Source organism: Lepidochelys kempii, chromosome 3 (assembly GCF_965140285.1).
Source record: "Lepidochelys kempii isolate rLepKem1 chromosome 3, rLepKem1.hap1, whole genome shotgun sequence".
NCBI lineage: Eukaryota > Metazoa > Chordata > Testudines > Cheloniidae > Lepidochelys > Lepidochelys kempii.
In genome coordinates this window covers 83740523-83766236 of record NC_136382.1, presented here as the reverse complement: position 1 = coordinate 83766236, position 25714 = coordinate 83740523, and the positions used below count along the sequence as shown (strand labels likewise).

Genomic DNA, 25714 nt, shown 5'->3' with positions numbered 1-25714 from the left:
ATTCACTTTTTCTGTAGAGCAAAACACTCTCTCCATGCTCTAAATCACTCTGTTCAAGGCAGCAAAATCATATCTAATGGGATTTTTTAAAAAAATTTCTCAATGAATTTAAAAGTTAAACATTCCCAGGCTTATGCTTCCTGTAGATTTTGTTAGTTGAGGTTTATTCTCCATAGATAAAAGTTCTTATCAAACTGTCCATCCTGATTGTTTATTTTTAAGGTAGTTTATATGTCACTGGATTTGTACATATCTGAAAGCAGTCTTGTAATTGGCACATTCCCAATGGTCTTTTTGAAAAACACTTCTTCTATTGTAGATGGACTAATTGAACGTAAAGCTGGCAAAAGCAATAAGAGTTTTCCAAAACGGCAGGGTTGTGTGGGGTACCTAGAATATAAAACGAAAAAGAATGTTATTGAGGTGTTGTATGTTTCTCCAAACAGCAAAATCACTTGCCTTAATGAGCAACAAAACCCAAATTAAGCAAATTGTAGGGTTTAGTTCTGACTGAGTGAAATCCTACTTGCCTTTTCATAAAAGTAGACATGTTGACTTTATGGGAATGTTGATGTGAGTGAGGTAAGCAGGCTTTGGGCCTGTTTTCACATTTTGTTGTTTGGCCATTTTGTTTGATCGCTCAGATGAATAACTTATAGAAGGCCAAACTCTGCCCTGACTTACACCTCAAACAATAACCTTGAATTAGGTGTAACTCAGAAGAATTTGGCCCATGTTCAATAAACTGGGTTTATTAAATTGAACTTGCAATCTACCCAGTATGCTGCAGATGTTTGAGTGCAGCGTCACTTTTAATAGTTGACATTTTGAATACAAAATTCTGAGTGAGAAGCAACATTTCCTTCCCCCTGAAAATATACATCTATAAAAGGCTATTTTCCATCCTCGTTAGCCACAGAATTCTTCACAACTTTTAAAGATAAAACAATATGGGCCTGATTCTGATCTTGCTGGTGCTGATTTTTTCACCAGTGTAACTCTGCTGACTTTGGAGGCATTACTCTGGATTTTGCACTGCTGTAAGTAAAACGAGAAATAGGCCCACTATCAGAAACATTTGGAGCCCGATTCTCCAATCTTCTATCACTTTCACTAATGTAAATCTGGAGTTACCTTATTGAAATCAAGACTTGCACTAGGGTAAAACTAGAATGAGAGCAGAATCAGACCTCTTTCTTCACATGTCACATAATACAAGATGAAATCCTGACTCTGTTGAAGTCAACAGGGAGTTTTCTCTTAGACTTCAATGGGTCTAGGTTTCACCTACAACATTTCCAACACTCTTATGGAAATACATCAACGTACAATGGAAACTTCTACGACGTTCCAAGGCTATTGCATTGACAAAAGAAAATAAATCTCCTATGATGGGTCCTAGCTCCATCAAACGTGGCCAACAATATTTTTTGTATGTCCATCTTTCCAGAAAAGTGGCATAGACTTTGATATACCTAAAACTGCAGGGGAGGAGGGGAATTATGCTGTTCCTAATTGCTGGCTTTATTTAGACTGCAAGATTTATTTATGGTGTATAGTCATTCACCGCTCTTTACCCTTGTGGTGCAGAGCTAACCATTCCACTCCTGCACACATACCCGTGGAAAAATACTATCTATCTAGTCTGTAGTATTGCTTTGGCATCCATGCTGACAGGCAGCCCCTCTATATTGCTCCACTGCTCTGTGCCTTTTTGTTTACCTCAGAAACATGGAGCACTCTAGAACCAGGAGACTGTAGATCCCCAGTTCATGCCTGTTCTCACAACCCATTTGTTGGTTCTCAAGGCTGGATTCTCCTTTCAAGTCCATGTAAATAACTGATGTAAATAGTTATACTGGTGTAAAACTGGTGTAAGTTAGAGGGCTTCCAGAGCATTGACCAGTAGGAAAGCTGCTGAGTTTGGAAAGAGGACCATTCCATGTAAAGCAGCTGCTTCCTGGCTTTTTTTTCCCACTGGCTGGCCATGTAACCCTAACTCTCACTGAGCTTCAGTGGCACACTATTCATGTGGAGGGGCTTCAATGTGGGTGGAGAGAGCATGCCACACAGCTGCTGCTTTTTCCTTTTTAGTATGTACTGGCTGGTATTTTTAAGTTTGCTCACATCAGCAGTGAAGGATTCTATTTATAGTCTAAACAAAGGACTTCAAAGATTTCTGCCAGTGAGCATCATTGTTTTTAAGAGTAGGCAATTTTTTAATTTATCCTTGGATTTGCAAAATAATTGCAGTCGGTGGTGGAACTTCAGTATAGCTTATAGCTAGGCTTGGCAGAATTCAGTTTTCCCCCTACAATGTCAATTGATGATATTAATGTATGTTTGTCAGCATTTTTTATTATTATATACTTAAATTTTCACAGTTGTGTGAAATTCTGGGGGCCGGGGTCAAAATACAAAGTAAACATCCCTAAGTCAAACTTTGATAAGTTCTCAAGCAGCATTGTTCTTACTTTGCCTAGCTCTAAATTTTGGTTATTATCAATGGAAATATCTTTTCATCGGTCGGTGTGTGTGTGTACAGTGAAATGGATATTTACCAATATTTATAGATTAAAAACCTAACCCTTTCAAGGCTAGTTATAGCAGTACTTGATGCTGATAGGGGGGATTTTCCTAGAATACATTGTCATCTGGATTCACATGTGTAACTCTCAGATCATTGAATTACGTCCTCTACTGGAGATTTTATTATACCATGCTCATCACCATAGTATTTGAGTGTGTTAAACAGTGTGACTGTCTGTCATTGTGTGTGTTCTCTCATCTTCTCGCCGGGGGCAGAAGTGTGTGCAATGGAGTGTTTTGGATTTTATTTTTAAACGATATATAACACATACACACAGACATGTTGCTATGTGTGTGTTAGAGAAGGCAAGGTCAAAGAAATGTGCCTTGCACATAGAGCAGAAGGTGATGATGAGATTTGTGATGGTCCTTAGTTTTTGGGAAAGTTCATACCACAGTCTTGGGTTAGCCCACGAGAAAGCCCTGTCTCCCACACAGATAGGCTTCACCCTTATTTGTACAGAATTCCATTATGCCAGAGGAGAAAAGTTGTTCAGTGGAAGTTGTAGCTTTTATAAAATGGGTTAGGTCAAGAAATAAATAGAAATTAGGCTTTGGCTTTAATTAGGCTAAGTATAGAGGAGTTTGGGAAATTGAGTTTGTTAGTGTGCGTAAAAGTTAGACAGTAAGATGGGAAAATTGAAGTCAGCAAGGACATGACCCAGGGTTATGTTGTGGCTATGTGTTGGTTAAAACTGGTTTTGGAATGGTTTTTAATGAGCAGTTTTGAGAATTAGGAATGTTTTACTAAAATGCTATGAACACTGATAGCATGGAAAGAACATTGGTGCAAATGTTAATTTAAATGTGTAATGTGAAGAGCCAATGCAGAGGTGGAAGAAATGTGACTATGGTAATGGACAGGTTTAATGTTAATTAGTATTATCATGGGTTGTAAAAAGAGTAGCCTTTTAAATTGGACGGAGCTCCAGTGCTGTGGCTTGCATTGTGCAGGAGGTCAGACTAGATGATCATAATGGTCCCTTCTGACCTTAATAGCTGAGTCTATGAGAACACCGAAAGGGTACTGTTAGGTTATAGGATTATAAGGCTGTACTTTATCTGGTTGTCAGTGGACTGATCATCTGTTGATACACCATTCCACCTTCAAATGTGAGTATAATTGTAGTACTGTGTAAATGGTAATTGTATGCCTGTTTGCTTAACTAATTTTTCTCTTTTTTAAAAAGTTTGGTTCTATCATTCAAAGTGTCATCCAAGATCCTCTACTAAATTAAATTGTCTGTAAGTGACCTAGAGGCTCGAAAACTAAGGTTGGTTTATTATATTCTTAGCTTTAGTGAATTAACATTTAATTGACAATGTTTAAAATTCAAGGTTATAAAAGTGAGGGGAATTGACAGCAGTGAGTCTAAGTATTGCCCCTTTTCAGAATAATCGTTTAAGAGGAGGCAGTTTGGTGATATAGATCAGATGTACTTCCTTCAATGACACCAGACAGAATCTGGCTAAAAAGTTTAATATTTCAAGCTGACATTTTGGAAGGGACAGGTGAGGATAGGTGACACAAAAGAATGGGTATATGGAAATGCACAGACTGGAGGTTAGACCTTTTTTCTTTTGGGTGCACCTCCATGTCCACTATGGAACCCTGAAGATTCTCCCTTCTCCCCCACCCTTGTGCCGCTACTCAAATTCCACCTGCTCCAGGCCTTGCATTACAGCCAGTTTATTTCTGGCTGAGGACTGGACAAGACGCCTTTCAGAGCTCATCACAATAGCTCCTGAAATGACTGGAGGAAACACTATTGAAGGGTGTGCTTTGCATCTCATTCCTCTGTCTCCTTTCCTCCCCACCCAATTGCCTAATGAATTGCTTGGGCAGTAGTCCTCCTAGCCCTTGTGCTCCAAGGCTGGAGGATAGTTTTAAAAAGTATTCAAAGCATGGTGCTCTAAACTGGTCACATTAAGACAACTGCTCACATAGTGAAAATAACAGTGGTTTTCTACATAGTACAATTCACATATTCCCAGTTTTACCCTTGTTAGTTTCATGAGGTGGTGACTTATATAGTTGGTATAAAGGTTTGACTTATGACTTTATAGTTGGTATAAAGGTTTCTGTTTCATGTTTTATGCTGAACAAGATATATGGAAAACCTCATTTCAAAACTACTATTCTCATCATTCTGGTTAAGATGTACCGAGCTAGGAGTCACAAGATCTGGATTTTTCGATTTCCAGCTCTGCCATGACTCACACTACAGTCTTGGACAAGTCACTGCCTCTGTTTCCTTATCTAAAAAGTGGGAATAATACAATAAAAGATTCTGAGATGCTAAAATGTAAAGCACTTTATGTGGTGGTGGTGGTGTTGTTTAATACAGTGAGCTGTAGCTCACGAAAGCTTATGCTCTAATAAATTGGTTAGTCTCTAAGGTGCCACAAGTACTCCTTTTCTTTTCACAAAAACTCCAGTTTTCTAAACGTATTATGTTCCTTTTCAGGTATCACATACCATGAAAAACTCCCTCTTTTTCATTTTCTCACTTATTTGAATACATTCCATGTTCCCCATTCTGTTTGGATAACCCAAGTTCTCCTACAGGCATACAGTCACCGTGAACACGGTATGAAATCCTGGCTCCACTGAAGTCAATGGACATTTTGCCGTTTACTTCACTGAGGTGAGAATTTCACCCAGAGTGTTTGAAAAAAGTATTCAAAGAAAATATTGATCACCTGGTGTGGATGTAACTGTTCAGAGTGAGCTGAGCTTCATCCTGAAGAGCTGCAATGGCAGCAGCATTTCGAAAACTTCTCAGTTCAGAACCACTGTGTGTAGGTACTGGAAAGCAGATCAGTAACTAGTCAGGTGGACTCTTAAGGTCAAAATATTTAAGATTTACCGTAAAAATAAAGATTCATTTTTAAACATTTAATTTGTAATAGTTAAAGTGTAACACTGCCTATCAGAATTCAACAGCAGAAAACCTATTAGCTGATGTAATCACATCACTGTTTTAAAATGTCCGTGTAGACTTTGAAGTGGCCAACCAGCAAAATAGCTAGTTATCAAAAAAAAAAAAAAAAAAAAAAACAGATTATTTCTGCTTACCAGCTTTAAAAGTGACAATGCATTTGAGACAGGCAAATTCAGTAGCATCTAGCCGAAGTTGTCTAAATCTAGCCACAACCTCCTGTAAAGCCTGTATTTCTGAAATAATTTTATTCAGCTTCTGAGAATCTGTATTGTCACCATTCATGCCTAGAATAGAAACATATGAAAAATACTCTATATTAAGGCATTTGCATTAATATATATTGATTTCTGACAATCCTCTGTATCAATATCTATTCAATTGTCACTTAGATATCCGATTCCATGTAAACTGACTATATTGTGTGAAAGTTAATATAAAATCTTCTCTTGGATGATAACAAACACAGTAATTTGCATTTAAATGACAATGCAAGCAGTCATGAATACAACAAAACAACATTATTTGCATTTAAATATAGATTTATAAATGACAGGTATGCTCTATTGTTCAGTGGGAATTTGTTATTCTTTACATGTTGTTCTTTTTTCAGTAATGTATTTTTATGGTAATTTCTATAACAAAGTCATTAAATTGTGCAATTCTTACCAGATACAGCCAGTAGAGTGTTAGCATCAACTGGAATGGCCCATTGTGCTATTCCTAGAACAAACAGTTCTCTCCAAGCATCTTCCAAAAGCATCAGCTGCCATACAATAGATGTACAATATAACATGGTGTATAATTTATAGATTTATAAACATTTTCAAAATGTAAATTTCTGTTATTTTAAAAACTGCTTTAAATGCCTGTTTTTGTATTTTCCCCTGAATGTTTTAGCTCTTTCTTTATCTTTTTGATAAGGTATATGGGTAAGAATAGCCCTGGAAGAAATATTAGTATTAATTACTTGTATTACTGTAGAACCTAGAGTCCCCACCCACACTCAGAGCCCATTGTGCTAGGTGCGGTGCAAACACAGAGGGAGAAAGACAGTCCATACCCCCAAAGAGCTTACACTCTTCTTAAAAATCTACTCATATTTTTCAAAAGCAGGCTTGCTCAATAAGCGCTCTCTTCTCCTCCTCAGTGTTAATAGACATGTGTATTGAGAGCAGAATGGATGCCTGACAGTTCTTTTAATGATTTCTGTACTATTAGACCTTTTTTACCCTGCAAATATGTGATTTGTGAAATGAGTGGCAGATTACTAGATGGTGGCCTGAACTGACACCACTTGATAGAGAGTCAGTTCAAAGCACTACTACACAATGGCAGACATCCTCTTATTTACATTTAATCCACTGTTGGTTAAACAAATCTCTAGTCTGTTAAAGGACAATATCAAGGTATATTAAAATCTTTGTTTTCCTACTTTTGCTGAAACTAGCCCTTGAAAGCTGGCTACTGAAATCTGGTTACTTTAGAATGTCACTGAACTTTGGGGAAGTTTGAATCCAGGTCCAAACACCTTAGATTGTCCCTCTTCAACAAGGGACGAACCCCAACTCCACAGCCAAACAGGTGTGGAGGCTGGAGCCCCTCTGATTTGGATCCAGGTATTGCAGCTCTCCATAATCTTCTATCCTGATTTTGTTTTGTAGACTTTTTTTCCTTGCAAGGGCTGAGTGGCAGACTCTGTGCCCAATTTGCTTCTCTGTTTGCACTGGGGCAATCCCATTGATTTAAGTACAAATACACTGTTAGGCACGAGAAGAAAATTAAGATCCTTAGGAATTACAGTGGCAAAGCCAGCAAAGAATAATTTAAGTGCACATACGACATTTTGGCTTAGCACACCTTCTTTGCATGGACATGAAGGGTCCTACATTCAGCTGAATCTCATCAGTTCCATGGCATGGTTTGAGGGGCACACCACAGAGCACACACAGTAGGGACTTGATGCCTCTTTGCGGTCCACAACAAGGTGGAGGTGACTTTGTGAGCAGGTCTAGGCTCAGGAAGTATTGTCTGGTGGCTCTAGGCTGATACATTGCCCAAAACTCCTACAAGGAAGGGAGGCGTCACACAAGGGCCTGTGGCTGCTACTGTCACCCTAAGACTTCAGTAGCAGTTGCAAAGACACTTCACTGTTATGCAATTGGCAGGAAAAGAGAAGGGATCCCATCCTCAAGCCTCAGGATAACACACGCTTAGACTTATCGTGTTGGTCAAAGGTTTTGCTGAGAAAACGTTACATGGATTTTGGAAATGCAGGGTATACTGGGAACAAGGGAAGAACACATTTTGGAACTATTAAGTTTAGTGATGTCCCTTTATAACATTAAAAAATAGAATCCTTTCAACAGAATTTTGTTTTTCTGACACATCTGAATTTAAGAGATGCATTTCAGTTGCACTGAAATCCTCCAACAATTGGAAATTTCTTATCTAAGTTCTAATTTTTAATACCCAGTATTTTAAGCCATATTGGTTTGAAGTCATTACAGCACTACTAGAGAGACAAGGTGGGGGAGCAGTGAAAGAGGCATCATTTGTACTGAAAGAGGTGCTGAGGCTCAAGCAATTTTTTTACATTCATAACTGGGGCAGCAAGCCCAGAGGTGCTGGGGCTATGACCTGCCAAGCCTAGAAGTGCCAGGGCTGAGCCCTGGCACAAATTAAGCACTGTGGATGAGGTAGTATATTTTACTGGACCTAAAAGATATTACCTCACCCACTTTGTCTCCCTAATATCCTGGGACCAACACGGCTACAATGCCACTGCATTACAGAACTATGACCATCACAACGTCAGTTTCTTTCTGAACCATCTACTTAAACTTTGCAGAGCTTTTATTCAACTCTAATAAAGAAACTGTGACTGAAATGGAAATGTCTGCACAGAATATGGGTTTTAATTAATTGCATTGGCTTTTATAGTAACAAAAACTTCCCAGAGATATGAAATTATCTGAAGTACCATACCCATCTCAGGTTTCTGGTGAGAGAAACAGAACTTGCATTGCTAACCAGCCATTCCCTGTGCCTTATAAAGAACTGATATTTCATTTAGATATGCAGGTTTCTATGTGGTATAAAGAAATTGATTCTTAGCCATTAATTAATTGGCTTTTGTAAAACTTTTTGTCACTTGTTCATGCAGATGGCAATGAACAATGATTCCTAGATATCAACACCATGCAGTTAAAGTCAGAAGACTTTAGAAATTAAAGGAACTTTCTCCTCCAACTAGCTAAGCCTCTCCTGGTTCTGATGAATATGTCTTTAAAGCCTCCAGTTGGAATAGCTCATGCTGACCTTAGTGAGGGCTTATAAATGGCCTTCATTCCTCAAAGGAATTAGAAAATCCCAGGCTTTCTAAAGGACCTACTTCTGCTTTAGAATCAGGCACTATCTGTAAGGATAACCTGCTGTTGATTACTTGTGTTTTGTCAACTGATAGGGTTCCACATTTTTCAAGACAGAAAAGTGCCACATAGTTTATAGAATTGTAATGTTTTAATTTTTCTAGAGGTGCCCAAAACAAAAGCAGATCCTAGGAAAAGATTTTAAACTCTTAGCTAGATGTCAAAAGACATGCAGAGGAAATTTTAGACATTTTTATCTGTGCCACTATTAAATTAAATGAAACAGTACTATTGTAAGGATCATCTATCTGATTCTATAACTATGGAATAAGGCTATTAAAACAAGAGTTATTTCCTTTGAGATTCTCTTGAATATGAGAGGAAGCTGAGGTGCTGGATAGAGGTTCAAACCATAGTTCCATATCTGAACCTCTCTGAATTTTGAGAAATGTGGATCCAGGTCTAAACTTTTCAACTCAAACCCATCCTTACAACTTGGAGGGAAGAATGGTGAAGTTGACATTGTTAGAACTTTAAAACAGATTCAATTGATGTTACAATTTGCTAACACTTGCCTTTCATTTAAAATGTAAGCCATGTCGCTGGCTCATTTAAGATGACAGGATAAACTGATTTCTGTGAAGAATTTAATGGGAAACGTTCAACTATATGGAATGTGCATTAGCCATTGCTACTGTATTGATGAGCCTCTCTCTTGAAAGATGTTTCCTTCCTCCCACTCCCTTCACTCCATTCTTCCTGGAGGGATGATCGCTTGGGGAATTTTTACATATTAGACCAAACTGAGCCCTGGCCTAGGTGGATGCAACTGCTGTTGATGTCAATAGTCCATGGCTGAATGTGATTGTTGTAGCATTATGACAGAGATTGTTTTCTTTGAAATGGCAGTAGTTTTCAAAGCAAAAACCATTTTCCATGATGTCTGTGTAAAGAAGTACACTCTAGGTCTGATTCTGCAGGTCTTTCATAAGCCTGATCCAGCTTCCCGATCCACAAGAGCAACTGTATTTGAAGTTGACGGAAATGGCTTGCATGCAGCAGCTGATGAACTGGGCCCATTCCTATTATCTTCCTGTCAGTTGTTCCCTGTTGACTGTTAAGCCTTTGGCTTATGGCAGTTCTGCAGCCTCTTTAAGATCCTACTCATCCAATGGCCCTGAATGTATGTACCTGATTTGCTGGTGACAATACATAGAGGGAGGTGAATGAGGCTCCACATAGCTAACCTCACAAAAGGGCTCTCAAAATCTGGGACTAGCTCTAGAAAAAGGACCTTTCAGTTTATCTAAGCAAATGTCTTTTTGTGCTATATGTGATATGTATTTAGGTAGAAAACTCTATTGTCATCCTGAAAATCTTTTTCTGTTCACAATATGCATTTGTTTATGTACTTACACTAACATGCCACAGACCAAATATTGTATTTTATTTGGTGACTATTATAAGAGTCTAATACAATTAGTTGTAATATTTAAGATATGACTTTTATTTCTAGTTATTGTATTGCAAAATTAAACTCAATGATATTAGATACATTTTTGTGGTTGGAGCTTTGTATAGTTTTTTCCTTTTATTATTGTCTGATTACTTTTCAGAACTAATGCATTATATTAAATAGATCAAGTCCTCATCAAAAATCAAGTAATTACAAAATTGCTTTAGTTACTGTGGTTCACTCACAAATCACTTGAGGCAAAGGCAAGTTGTCACAGAGGAAAACAAGACAAATTAAGGAGGATTTTAATTAGGATTAAAAAAAGAGTAGGCTGAATTCTGCTCTGAGTCAGATCAGTGTAAATGTGGAATAACTTCATTGAAGTCAGTGTGACTCAGAGAACTATTTGGCCATTGTACACTAGTAGGATTAAATGGTAAAAATGTTTACTGAGAGTGCACTTTTCATCCAGAGAGCTCAAAGCACTTTACAAAGGAGAATAAATACCACTATACTCAGTTTGCAATTAGAGAAGCTGAGGCACACAGAGATTAAATGACTTGCAAAAGTTCAGATAGAAGGTCAAGGGAAGAACCAGGAATAGAACTTGGAGGCGAACTTTTAACCCCATTTAAGTCAATATGAGCTTTGCCATTGACTTCAGTGGGGCCAGGATTTCATCCCCAGTCTCCTGACTTCCAGCCCTGTGCTCTGTCCACTGCAACATGCTGCCTCTCATAATATTTGTCTTATAGCAACATCTATTTCCTATCTGAGTTTCACCTACACTATAACATATCCATTTCAGATTGATGAAAATTGCTGTTAAAACAATATATTATTTTAGAAATGGGCCACATCAAAAACTATGGGGGCCAATTCCTTTGGAAGGGTGAAAAATCTGATCTAGATCTGAATTTTGTGGACCATCTTTAAATATGGTTGCCAGGCTAAGGACAATTACTTGTCGTATAAGTCTTACCTGATCTTGTAACGACAGAGTGGAAAAGGCTGGAACGCTCTTGGCCCATTTGATGCTCATAAAGAGAAGCCTGGCAGCAGATTCACAAACAGATTCAGTGGCCACTTCATAGAGGTACATAGGTGTACCATTGACTTCATGTGGATACTAATATAAAAAGTAAAATAAGGAATAATAAAAAGTGACTAAGATAGCCATAGACTTTAAGATCAGAAGGAACCACCAGATCATCTTGTCTAACCTCATGTATATCCTAGGCCACCACCCATGCATTAAACCCCAGCAACTAACATGAGACCAAAATATCAGCCTCCAGAAGACTAGGCTATTATGTGCCAGGCAGAGAATAGGAGGGACTGAGATCCAACAGTGTCTGAAGCCCCTGCAAGGGCAGGGAAATGATTAAGTGAGATATCGCCAGATAATCCTGGCAAGTGACCCACATGCACATGTTGCAGAGGAAGGTAACTCTTTCCCCCGACCTCCCCAGATCACTGCCAGTCTAACCTTCTCAACTTATAAAAATTCCTTCCCAAACCAGCATGTGGTGACCCATTAGACCCTGAGACTGTGAGCAAGAACCAGCCCCCTGAGCATGTGAGCAAGCACTAACCAGCCAAGAACCTAAAAGAGAGAATGCTCTTTGCCACCTCTCGAGCCCTGGCTCACCCCAGCCAATGTCCCATCTCCAGCAATGAGCATCCTGATGCTTCAGAGGAAGGAGATAAAAACAAAAAATAAAATAAACAACAAAACTAAACCACCCACCCAGTATACATTGGGGAGAGGAAGAATCCTCCCTGCAGGTGGCTGGCTGAAACCCTGAAATGAGCTTTCAGGAACATAAACATAAAACAAAAACCAGAAGTGAGACCACTGGCTGCTAAGCCCTGCCCTCTTTTTATTCCTCACCTCAGATATGCCTGCACTTCACTAGTCATTCCTGTATATAGATAATTGATGCAATCCCCCATCCTGCACCCACTGAAATTAATAGCAAAACTTCCATTGGCTTCTGTGGGCCCTTTATAAAGCAGGCTATTTGCTTTGCTATCCATGGGGATGAATGGGACCATATAAGCATAAGATCACAGTATGGCAGAATTAAATTCTAACAGTAGAAGAAACCTATTAAAAATATAGTTTGATTCCCGGACCCTGTCTCATTACTTTATTCAGTGTTCCCTGTTTTCAGAGCAGATATAGATATATGTTTGAATCAGTATTTTATTTTGTCACCCCTAATCCACACCCAGATTCAGCAGTATATCCCTATTCCTCAAAGCACTTACGCAGGTGCTTAGCCTTAGTCACATACTGAAGTCCCACTGAGTTCAGTTGGATTTAAACATGCACTTAAGTGGTTTGCAGCAAGCACAGAGTAAAATGCATTTTCTTTCTAAATAATTTCTGGTTTAATATTTTTGAATTTACATTTATAAAAATAGAAATATGATTTTTACAAGCAAGTTCACAGTGGGTTTCACCAAGCTATAGACCAGGGTTGATTTACAACAATTTTTCTGTAATTTGTTGTGTACTCTAAATACAAACGTGCTTATGAATATTTTGGAAAGGAGAGCATGAAAATATTTGAGTTATCAATTTAAATAACTCATAGATAAGCCTCATCCACCAAGTTATGACAGCAATTTCCTATGCTGCTTATTAAATGTCAAAATCCAGAAATAAAAAGATAAATATATTTCTGTACCTAGATATTTGGATAGGCTGCGATAATTTGCTCAGTTCATTACAGTGCATTATGGGCTCAATCATGACATTTTTTTGTCCAGAACGTCAATGATTCTCCAATCTTGGGTCATTTTAATAATACTGTGTCCAAGACTGAAACATGTAGGTTGGCGGGTAGTCTGCAGGTGGCAGTATTTCTGAACTGTTCCACTGTGTGTAGGTCTTTCCAGGGAATGCATATTTATACATATACTATAAAAGCTCACAAATGGTGTGTGCTTATGTCTAAAATGCACTGGTGTGTATTTATCTCCATATAGCAAGAATGATTTTAACTTGCAGACAATTGTTCTCTTGTTCTCCACCAAAATAGTTTTTTTTTAAGTGTTGAGGGGGCCAATCATAAAGTTCTTATTCAAACACAGTTCTCCTTAAAATCAATAGGAGCATTTACATTTCATAGTATTGGGTCCGAATTTGTATTCTGCCATAGAACTGACTGGATCTCACACAAACACACCCTGTGGAGACACTTAACAACCCCAGCTCTAAAACAAGACTTGCCAACCCCTGATTTCAGGACCAAATATTTTTGCCATAATCTCTGAACACTCTCTTAGTGCACCTCATTAGAACACGGAAGGCAGCTCTGACCTTTGGCGTTGGTTGTGCCAGGCCCACCAACGTCTGCCGTTCAGGGGTAGTCGATACAGCAGCCAGCTCTAGATTGTGGGGTTCCAGCTGCGAGACAGCCGTAAAGAAGGTCGGAGCAGGTAAAGCTGCAGAGGGAAAGTGAGGTGTAGCTCCATTCTCGTCCTTGTGTCCCCTGAAATACAGCGCAACTTGCTTCCTTATTGTGGATGTCCTTGGACCTCTTTCGTGTTGCACAGCTGGGAACAAAGGGCTCATTTAGTGAATACATTACCCAGTTGCGGCCTGATCCCAAAGCCCATTGAAATCAATGGAAAGACTCCCATTAACAGCAAAGGGCTTTGGAACAGGCTTCACTGACTTACTCTATTTCATTGTCCTAGATTATTTACTGGTGCATGCGGAATTAAGTGCCTGATATTGCATACCATAGCATTACTTTCAGTACCTAATATTAGGTGGCTGACCTTAAATGCAACATAAACCTCCATATTTCTCCCCCCCCCCCAAAAAAGAAATGAAAATAGTTATCTGAAAGTTTGTCTGGATTTCATGTATAGGCATTAGTAGCCATCTCTTCAGCATGACAATGTTATTCATTTAGTGGCACTAGGCGTTTTATAGCCCTGATTTTCTTTTCCTGTGATGTCCAGTTTAGGATTTCTGTGGGGTTCTTTGAGGGATAGTGTGGTAACTAGTTACTGGGTCATAGAATCTCAGGGTTGGAAGGGACCTCAGGAGGTCATCTAGTCCAACCCCCTGCTCAAAGCAGGACCAATCCCCAATTTTTGACCCAAATGGCCCCTCAAGGATTGAACCCACAACCCTGGGTTTAGCAGGCCAATGCTCAAACCACTGAGCTGTTGAGGATCAAATCAGTAGGATGCTAACGTCCTGTTTTATTAGGTCAAGATATTCCACAACTTTGATTGTGCTATTCAGCAGGAAGTGTCTAAAATACAGGTTCAGTTTTGTAATCTGGAGTCAGCAATGCATTAGCCTTGCCTAGATTTTGTTGCCTAAGGTATTATGGGGCAGCTCTAGTGAATCTGCAAGGAAATATTTGCCGGTCCCCACAGCATTAGGGTTGCCAATTTTGGTTGGATGTATTCCTGGAGGTTTCATCACATGACATAATCTTTAATTAAAGATTAATCTTTAATACCTGGAGACTTCAGGGCCATCCTGGAGGGTTGGCAAGCCTAGTCAGCAATGACAGCACACTACTTTCCAGACTCACTCTGGCAGGCATTAGAACCCGGCCATTAGAAAACAAACAAACAAAAAGTTTACTGCAGAATTATAACGGGAAATAGCCAAGACTCGATAAGATTGCAACCCAATGAGTCACTTGGAGTGTTTGCACGACTAAATTCTGTTGCTGGTCTCCATAGGATCATAATCGGATTCAAGTCGAGAAGATTTATGCCAATAACTGTGGCAAGCGCATCAGGAAATTTCTCTGTTTAGGCATCTTCAATGTACAGCCATTGTCTTACATGTGCTAATAAAACAACCTGAGTGTGAAATCCTGACCCCATCGAGGTCAAGCGGAGCTTTGCCCAGGACTTCCCAGGAGCCAGGATTTCACTGTCCTTGTTTCGGACCGAAATGTGTTGAAAGGTTTATTGGGCACTAGAAGACAGTAGACGGTTGCATACGAGGTATACTGAATGAATGCCAAGCCAGGCTGACTGCTCGTGGATTATCAATCGAAAAATTCGTCATTGTTTCGGGCTACTGTTTCCTCCACAGAGACGATCTGTGGCTCATCATATCGTTTATTGTATAGGGAAATCTTACAGCTCACAGTTTGCTGACCTATGCCAGGCCTCGCGGCTTCCAAGTGACGGACTTTAATTGACAGTCTAATTGAGTCTTAATTCTAGTATTAATAGCATCTCAAAAACGTTAAGGTGAAAGGCTAATTTTAACAGCAAGGTTCTTAATTCTCGAATAAAGCACGGGGTTCCTGTCTGCACTGATGACAGTGGCAAAAGTCCCGTTGCCTTCAATAAGCTGAGGGTTTCACCCACTGCCTACACTTCATTACATTGTTTGCAGAGCGACTTTTTTCTTTCTTTTTTGGGGGTCTACAACAAGGGACTGGATTGTGTCTAACCTGATCAGCGTTTAGGGCTGTGGAATAACTGGGTCCTTCTTACTCGGAGCTCTATGACATTTCTGTTCCCTGCACAAAAATCCTGCAGCTCCTTAGCACACGTTGGATCTGGACATTATGGGTCAAATCCATCCCTGGCATAGCTCTGCTAAATCGCATGGATCCACGCCAAGGGCTGGATTTGGCTGAAATACATTAATTGGTGGTTTCATTGCGCTTGTTTCAGTGTTTTAGTTGCTTTTGTCATCAACCCAAACAATTTGCCCGGCCCTGGCTTTGGGTCCATTGTACACAGCTGAATAACAGACGTTCCGATGGGAACGGATCGGCTCCGAATTGGTGGCAGGGGCAGGAGGGCTAAAGGCAGTGGCGTTCATTGCTGGGGCAGGAAGGGGTGCTGGGGCAGGGCGTTAATTGCTCGTTGGCAGGAAGGGGTCATTGAGCTGAGCCAGGCACGGTGGACGGGAAGGGAGAATTTTGCCGACAGGTGGAGGGCAGCTGGGAGGGAATACTCCGGGCCGTGGGTTCCGGGCGCTTACTTTACAATGCGTTTTCCCCATACATGCGATTCATGTTTCATATTACTCAGCCACAAGGAGAAGGGTAAAAGGATGTGCAAATACCATCTTTGTTCATGTTGACTTCCAAGCATTTCTTCAGTCGACACGCCCTGCATTGGTTCCTGTGTGTCTTATCCACGGGGCAACCTCCCTAAAACAGAGAAACTCCTTTCGTTAAGAGATGGGCTTGCATAGGGCACGGGGTGGGGAACTGACAAGCGAAGGGCGGGGCAGCTAAGAACCTGCTTAGCGATCGCAGCATTAGGGAGTACTCCCCCCGTCACCCAAGTATGTGGCTGGTGCCCTTTCTGCTTGTCGTCCGCCTAGGAAGGATTTGTGAACGGAGGGATTTATGGTGCCAACGATTTTCCAACCGGAACATCAGCCCGAAACCAGTGGGAAGTTCTGCTTTTAAACAGATGCCACCATATGACCCTGTGTATTTACACTGCCTAACCTTCCCTGGGTCACCTGTGTGCACGGCCCTTACTCAGACAAAACTCCCTGCGACGCCAAAGAGTAGATTGGCCTGAGCAAGCAGCTCAGGCTTGGGCCCTTGGTCAGCGCAGTCTGTAGCTGGAGAGGACAGGGGTAGAGTCATTTGGGTTTGCAGGATCCCTTCGCTTCAGCGGTTGGGTTGTAGGCTGTGCAGAAACGAGTTACTTCTACAGAAACAGAGAAATGAAGGGGAGACTATAGCGTGTGCCGAAGTGTCCCGGTGAGAAACGGAAGAAAGGGCTCGTTTGGCGGGTGTGAGTCCATGCTCCTGGAATCCGATCTAGTCACAAAGGGGTTCCTTTCTGGGGAGACTATACCGAGGGTTATACGAGTGTGTATGTAGGGTTTAACGAGGTGTAAGGGACCAAATCATGTTGTCCTCATTCCTGGGAGCAGCCCCGGTGAAATCAATAAAGCAGAATCTGATCTCAGTCACATAGAGGGGAAAACCGGAGTCACTCCACAGTGACTCCAAATGGAGCTACCAAGGATTTCCACCAGTATAAATAAGATTAGAATCTGGCCCAATAGGGCTACTGGAGTGAGTAAGGCGAACAGGATTTGGACCCTAACAAATGAGTGGGCAGGTGGTTATGGACAAATCTGTTTCAGCACCTTAGACAGCTCCCCACCCCCAGAGGCTCCAGCTGCGCCCCGGAATAACAGGGCTCCCGAGGCCTGCAGATGCAGCAGGAGCCCCTGTCCGAAGAGGAATAGTATAGACGTAGAGCCATCCAGAGTCCCGGAAAGTCACATACAGCCCTCGGCTCAGTCAACCAGAACTATCTAGCCACAAAGCCAAACTTCAGCCGATACTGAGGTAGTGGACATGGAGACCTTAAGAAGATGGGACAAGATGGGGGTGGGTGGATTTTGTAAATTAGTGTAAATGCTGGTGACAGATATCAGAATTATAAAAAAAGTCACTGAACCAGACACACTATGTGTATGTGTCTGTCTGTGTTTATACTCTGGCACCGGCTATATTCATTTAGCCCCGGAGCCTCAGATAACTTGACTTACGCATGCAAAAGTTAATGGTCCTTCAGTCTGCCCCTTATCCTTTGGTACTAACTCCGGGCACCATGTGTGTTTATACCGCCATCCCCCCACGCCTCCTGTGCCCTGTGAGACATGATAATGAAGGAAAACCCCTTCTCAGAAAGGTGGGAGCCTGGTATAAATTGTTAGTGTTAATTGTTCAGAAACAATTTGGCTGTAACTGTGCCGTTCTGGCTTGCGGTGAGCTGGAAACCAGTTCACACCTGCCGAGACCCCGTAGAAGTTAGAGTCCTGAATGCATCCGATGAAGTGAGCTGTAGCTCACGAAACCTTATGCTCTAATAAATGTGTTAGTCTCCAAGGTGCCACGAGTCCTCCTGTTCTTTTTACTCCTCCTCGATCAATGGAAACTCGCCTTTCCCAGAAGTCAGGTTGCAAAGCGAAACTTATTCCGGACTCCTACGGGGGTCTCCAGCTCCCACTGAAGTAAGGTGCGAAACACCCACAGACTTAGGTTCGGGCCCGGATCGATGCGCTCTCTTCTCTAGCTCTTCCAAGTGCCCTCAAACAAAAAAGCTTCCCGCCTAAAACCCCTTCCGAGACAATCCAATGAACAGAAGCAGAGGGCGCCTAACGCAATATTGTTATGAGTAAGGGGGATTTATAGCTGCTTCGGAAAAATCTGTTTACTCTCCCTGCACGGTTCCCTTGCCTAGAAGTACAAAGCTGACGCTGTCTGATCAATTTACTTCAATATTCTCTTTGCCATCCGCCTTTTGACTTGACAGCCTTTTCCTTTTTTACTGTTACACATTAGACGATCTTTAAATGTGTGAGGGTGAGTGGAGGCGACACACGTTTCACAGCAGCCTTGTGGATGCACTATATAATGGTTGATTCGCCGCTGTCCTTGCTCGGACATAGTTCACAGTGAAGTCAGTGGGAATTCGCCGGAGACAGGAGCGTGTTTGTAAACACACAGAGGAGACAAGGAGGAAAGTGAAAATTCTTTTCCGCAGTGAGTGAACAGTTCAAATACTCCGGAAAGGGGAACCCTCGATTAATTATCCTAGCGCTAATCCTTCAGGTATGATAGTACCGTCATATCATTTCCCACCACTCCTTATTCTATTTACAACACAGGCAATGAACCCTCTACTTGAATCTACTAGCTGCCTTTATTATAATATGTTTGCAGCGTTGCTGTAGCCTTTTGGTCCCAGGATATTAGAGATCACAAGGTGGGTGAGGTCATCTCTTTTATTGGGCCAACTTCTGTTGGTGAAAAAGACACGCCTTTGAGCTCCACTGTTCTGAAGGAGAGCTATGCGGAGCTTGAAAGCTTGTCCCTTTCACTAACAGAAGTCGGTCCAGTAAAAGATATTACTCCACCCGCCTTGTCTCTTTTATTATAATAGGTATTTATTAGATAGTTGGTGGGAGCTGGAATTTTTACTGTCCTAAATTTCATAGTGACCTGGAAAAGAAACTCTAGCGAGAGAAGCTTGTTCAAAAAGTTTGTACAAACGTCTTTTCCAGTGAGATGGGCGGGGGGAGGGGGTTGTTTTCAAGAAATCTTCCCTGTAACTATGGTATTGGCTTGGCTTGAACTCATCAGCTCCTCCGTTCACCCCCTCCCTCTCTCTATAACTGCGCTTTTATTTTAATTAAGGGGGGCTAGAGGTAGGGGACACAGAAATCAAAAGCTGGGGGGTTGATTTTTCTCAGACTTGGTTATATTTGAATAGCAAAGTTTATATCAGAACATTGTCTTAAAATATTTGCGAGTCTTTGCCCTCTTTTATGCTTAAATAAGCTTGGTAGAAGCGCAGAGTTGGCCTGACCTGCACCATTATGTAGCGAGGACAAACAGAACCTGTAGCAAGAGAAGGCCACACCAAGTTATGTCACTGTAGTTAAGGTAAATTGGTTTAGTGTTTGAATCTATTTTGTCTCTGTGCTGCTGAACAGAGTATTTATATACCGATACACTTCCACATATGCGCACAACCAGAGAGTAATCGGAACACATGGAGACCAGGGCATTGGCCCCGGAAAACTGCCCAACCTCATGCTAATATACATTGCGTTAATTGACACATAACAATCTACTCGAATTTTGAACTTCTCTTGCTTTAAGAGGAAAGATCTGACGTGTGGAATCAGACTCTTGGTCCATGAAATCCCTTATCCTACCGCAGTCCAATATCTAATGCTTCAGAGACCGTTCGGTGGCCAGTATATCTGGCGAAACTCCGCCACAATGCAGAGGATGGGGCAGGCATTTCCTCCTGACCACCGCAGGCGATCGTTTGGTCCTGAAGCATGAGATCTGATTTTTGATTTGCTGTTTAAATCCCCCCACCCCCGGAAGCTGACTCCTATTCTATTATAATACGCGCCCGGAAGAAGCTTGCGTTAAACATACTGTTAAAATGTGAATATCCTTAAAATGTTTAGCAAACATCCTTGATCTGCTTAAATCTATCACAGACAAATTCTAGTCCCCCAGCACCGCATCTCCAGTCTGTATTAAGCTGGGATGGCATCCAGTTGGCAGGATGCGTATTAGATTTTGATCCATATTTCGGCATGCCGGAGGGAACTCCGGAGCGACAGTACCATAAATAACTCTTTGGAAGTGGAAGGGAAATGAGCCAATGCTGTCACTAGTACCTGATTTCCAGATTTGCAGACGTACGTCCTGTTCCTCCTGATGCTCCGTTTGAAAAATCCTGAGCATCCATCGCAAGCGTAAACCCCATAGTGCTTGCCGGAGCTGCGGTCCCCACACACTTTACAAGGGATGTCTAATATACGACCTGAAAAAGCAGAGGCAAGGGAGCGGGGGGAGGGAGAGAGAGAGAGAACTAAGCAATCTGACCTCTGAAGGGATTAGCACCAGAGCTGCGATAAAAGCAAATAATGAAGTGGTTTTATAGGCAACCTTCTTTCCCTTGAGCAAGTGTCAGTTTTCTACAATGAGAATTATTCATGCACCGCTACATTTATTTGGATCTTCTATAATCGCCAAGACCCGTTTTGGAACGAAAGATTACAGCAGCAGCAGTAGCAAAAACCTCCCTGCTAGGAGAGAAAAGTTTTTGCTGGGTCTGAAGTGCTCTTCAAGCAGGGGGGAAACGACGTTCTGTGTGTAGGGAGTGGCGAGAACCGAGTCACAAAACCAGCTCACGGTGGGGTTTGTTCCCGCCATTACCTTGGATGGGTTTCCATTACCCTAAAATTTAAGCAAAACTTTCCGCATTAACTGTGGGAAAGTGCGTTTATGTACTGCCGAACGTACTTGAAATGCCTGGTTTGTTCCTTTCTTCTATCTAATCTATCAATCAGCCACACAGTCTGAATCGTGTTTCCTTTTCAGAGACTTTTACTGTCAGTGCAAATGCACTGAAAGTCATATAAAATGTATAGAGATTATTAAACCCCATTTCAATGAACGCACCACAAAACCCCTACTAGCTCCTTTCTTTTATTTTTGTTAGCATCAGTTCAAACAGCCTCCTTCCCCCCCAAAAGGAACTCAAGCTAAAAGTGCAGCTCTCTCACAAAACCTGGGTTTGAGAAACCTGGCCGATTTGGTTTACAGCAATTTGCTTTGCTTTGAATTAGCTCAGTGAGAGTGTCTTAAGTGTGTGTGGGGGGGTGGGGGGTGGGGTTGGAAGAGGGATGGGGGAAGGGGTTGGAAGCTGAATTCAGAGAAGTCTCTTCTGCTCCCTAGAGAATTTAGGAGCCCGGGATGTTTTCAGACATGTTTATCTGGAGGCTCTAAAACAATGCTTCCTGGCAGACAATAGGGACATTAGATAAAGTGTTAACTTAATGATTTTCCCCATTGAAACTCGTTTGACTGCCTCCAATCAGCACAAGCTGCCAGCTTCTCCCCTAAATGAAACTCGACAGCTGCTATATACAACACGGCTAGAGGAATGGGGATTAGGTTAGGGACTGGGGAAGGGAGGGAGCTGAGGAGGGAGGGTAGAGGGGTTAAAGAATAGAAAACTTTTAGGCAATTAATAAGAAGTCCAGCTAGGAGAGCCACCCCGCACCCCTCCCCCTACAGACTGTAACGCAAATTGTGGCTCTGGGTCTGCAGGTAGGAGATCGCGAGGAGGGTTTGGGGACAAGGAGTGATTCCTGGGATTGTGTAATTACAAGCCCTCCTTGCCACCTGCCTATTGGGTCACCAGTGACCCGTCAAAAAGAGTAGCATGGGAATTCGGATATCACACAATGCCAACAGGGGCGAGCACTCGACTCCCCCCACCCCCTTCAGCTTCAGCATCCACAGATAGACTTTTACACACACACACACACGAAGAGGAGGAGGGTGAAGAAAAGACAGTGAAATTATACATGCATCTGTGCCATCCCCTTGCATGCAATGTCACCACCAGACTAAATGCAGAGTTCACAGGCACTTTGGAGTTTGATTTTAGCTATGCAAATCCCAGACTTTCTTCCCCTGGCTGGAGCTTGCAGATAAATCGGAGCTTCCCGCTCCAAATAAACCCGAACTTTGTTTTCAATCACAGCAAGGAATTTTTGAAACCAGCCTCAGACTAGGCAGTGAACCAGTGAAATGAAGGAGTGCGTTTATTCTCTTTTTTGAAAATAAATAATCCGGATGGGTAGCAGTATATGTATAACATCAGAGCGGGACTTTTATTTAGTGTGAAAGACCGTTTTAATACTGAGCGGTTTCTATTTTGTATTTTATTTCACCATATCCAGAGATGATAAAATAATATTTTAAATCCTCTAGACCTAGAGCTAGTAAAATAATGCTAGATTCAGCATTCGTCGCTGTAATTGTAAAAGGAGGGGGGTGGTGACGCAAATTGCAGCCAGATGTATAGTAATTCATGTAAAATATAATTCTATCAGTCGGTTTCCCCGCCCTCCATTCAATACCTAACTAAACTTACTTCTTCTCCCAGTCCCAAGTGTGTCCATCTCATCTGATCACTTTTGCAATTATTCTGACTCTCCCCCGACTAATCAACATCTTTAGTGAGTGTCAGCCCCTCAGACTATTGTAGACGTGGCTGTTGTTATGAGAAAATTCTTGGGCAGAACAAATATGAAAGAAAAAAAAAAGCGAGCGAGAGAGAAATGTTAACATGACACGGGGTCATGAGATAACCGATTCCCCCTGTTTAAAAAAGCTCCCCTTTGACGAAGCAGAGCTTGGTCTCCGAAGTCCAACGTTAAGAAAATTGAATTTTGTTGATCTGGGAAACCGTTTTTTAACATCCCTCGACAGGGGGTCCTTTGCAGCTTTTTGTGTGTCATAATTGCTTAAAGATATATGGCAGCTTCGATTACTGTAATTACCATCAGAGGCTGTTGAAAGAAGTTAGTCTGGGTTTGAGGGACTGCGGGACGGGGTCTTGTTGCCACCCAGGCAGAGATCACGTTTGACATAACTATACACTCACTGGAGGGGAAGTGGAGCAAGATCCACACGGCAAACTCAGGCCAAGGAGAAAAGCCACAGTAAAAAAACAAAACACCCCCCCCTCCAAAAACCAAAAAACAAAAAAACCAACCCCACCTCGTGCCTGCATCTCCCCGGGCTATTCCATCACCACTGGCTGAGCCTGCCTTAGGTCTTCAGCCGCAGACCGTAGACCTTGAATGGCTCCAGCAGGGCTAGTACTCATCCTTTCGGGAACAGCTTGCAGGTTTCCCTTTAGATCTCTCTCTCTCTCCCCTGATCTCTCTAAATTATAACTTCTCACAAGAGTCCCTTGGATAAAATCTTATAATTTAGACCAACTTGAAGAAAGTGCCAAGAAACCGCGCGGGCTCCAGTCAAACCTTTAACCGCACCAGTTACAAGATTATGGATGGTTTCCTGAAACCAGGGGATGCCCCTTTTTGAGCTTTTCTTCTTTACTAACCACCAGCCTCGTGCGCGCACCTAGAAGAAGCCATCCTTTTCCCATGCAATGGTCCCGCGTCCACGCAGCAAATCAAGGGACACAGAAATAGCCCTAGCTTTAAATTAAAATGTAGTTTGCTTCCCTGCTCCCCAGAACTGAAAGAGGAAACGGAAAATCTGTCCCGATTTTGGGAAACGAGCTGTTGGGGAGGGGTGCAGCTGGTAACAAATCTATTTCAAACGGCAGTCGGTGCCGCCAGCTCTCGCGGGAGGCAAACTCAGTAAGTAACAAGGTTCATTTGAAAGGGCTCCAGGGAGGATCGGAGCCAGAAGTCAAAGTGCTATTGATTTCACGGTGTCAGAAATGAGGAGGGTGATGTGAAAAGCACCCAACGATGGGGAAGCCGGCCCAGAACTAAGGTTCTAGATGCGTTGAGTTTTCTCTCCCCCAAAATGTTTTCTATCCCTTCAAACATTTTTAGGGGCACTGGGCTTTTTCCCTGCACCCCTCCCCCCGTTTTATTTTATCCTTATCTTTAGAAAAATATGCCAGGAAACTATTTAATTTGCTGCTTTCGCTCCCCCATCCTTTGCTACCCAATTCCCCTGGGGTGTGGGCTTCAGCGGGAGTTTTGGGTGCGCCAGCAAAGCAAGATCAAGTCCTTACATCTTCATTTTTTTTGCTCGGCTTTTGTTAGTGACACAGATCAAGTTCCTTAGGGAGAAAAAAAGCCTTAACGCATCTGTAGGAAAATACTTAACGCAACTCTCTGTGCATAGACAGAAATCAACTTCACCCGCTCGCTTTTCCAAAAGAAACCCCTACATTCAAGCCAGTATTAATTGAAGTAACAACGGCAAAACTCCGAACAAGAATGGCCAGGCAACCAGCAAAAACAGCGGCTTCTCCCTTGGATGGATTCAAACCTCCAAGGGACAAAGGAGGATTGGGGGGCGGGGGAGAATAATAGAGGCTAGAAGCAAAGATAACCATCATGGGTGAGTTAGATGTACATGCATGAGCGTGAATGTAGCAGTTATGTACATATTGTCACAAACTCACGTGTACACCCACTTTTCAGGCGCCTGTTTAAATTGCACTCCACCACCATGATCCTGCTCTGCACAGTGTATTAAATAGCAAGGAATATAAAGGTCCATTCAGTCACCTGTCATACATTAAATTGGATTGCGTATTTTTTTCTTTTGTTACTGACTTCGTCCATATTATAAACTCCAAAAGTGCCAGCTGGGATTAGAACCGATTGAGCCGCTCTTCGCAAGAGCGGTTAGTCATACTTTAAATTCCCCAGTTATGAGGTACACGGATTTAGGATTAAGGAAAATGTGACTTTTAAGTTGTTTCTGCTTTCCTCTTTGCAGGATTATTTGGTATGACTGGAAATGGTGTTCAAAGTATTGCATTTAAATCCTCTTTCAACAGAGTTGCTTAATTTAATGATCTGAGTTTTAAACTCTTTTTTCAAAATAAAAATATTGTCCTATAGAAAAAAGGTTGAATGAGGCCCATGAGAGAAGCAGCACGTTTCAGCTCTTTAATGCTGTTTTAAAACCAAACACCCCCAACCCACAAAATCACGCAGACCTCCGCACAAATGCTCACCTCCAGGTGGAATATAACTAACACTCGCTGCACGTATAACTGCATTTCAGACATGCTCGACATCAAAAGTGGAGCAAGATTTCATTAGAGAGCTGTACGATCAAAACAAGCTGTTGGAAATGACAAACCCAGCATTTTGCAAGCACTTGTCCCAATCTCCCCAAATTCCATCTGGGGCCTGACTGTGTATTAACTGCCGCTACAGATGGAAATATAACATGCTTTTGCAAAACACCCAGGCTGGGCCAGCTCTTCTAAAGGCGGTTAGAAACCTGCATCACATATTACCCACTTGTTGATCCTGCCGGCTTGCTCAT

At 41.9% G+C, this 25714-nt stretch overlaps 1 protein-coding gene across 1 annotated transcript; it reads right to left on the bottom strand.

Annotated features, from left to right (window-relative positions):
• NR2E1 (nuclear receptor subfamily 2 group E member 1) lies at positions 1-25714 on the bottom strand. The gene is made up of 9 exons (XM_078852149.1): positions 25690-25714; positions 20545-20690; positions 16432-16519; positions 13690-13925; positions 11341-11487; positions 6201-6297; positions 5669-5818; positions 5293-5398; positions 1-390 (listed from the first exon to the last, which is right to left on the bottom strand). The coding sequence occupies exons 1-9, from the start codon at positions 25712-25714 to the stop codon at positions 228-230; spliced, it is 1158 nt and encodes a 385-aa protein (XP_078708275.1). The 3' UTR covers positions 1-227.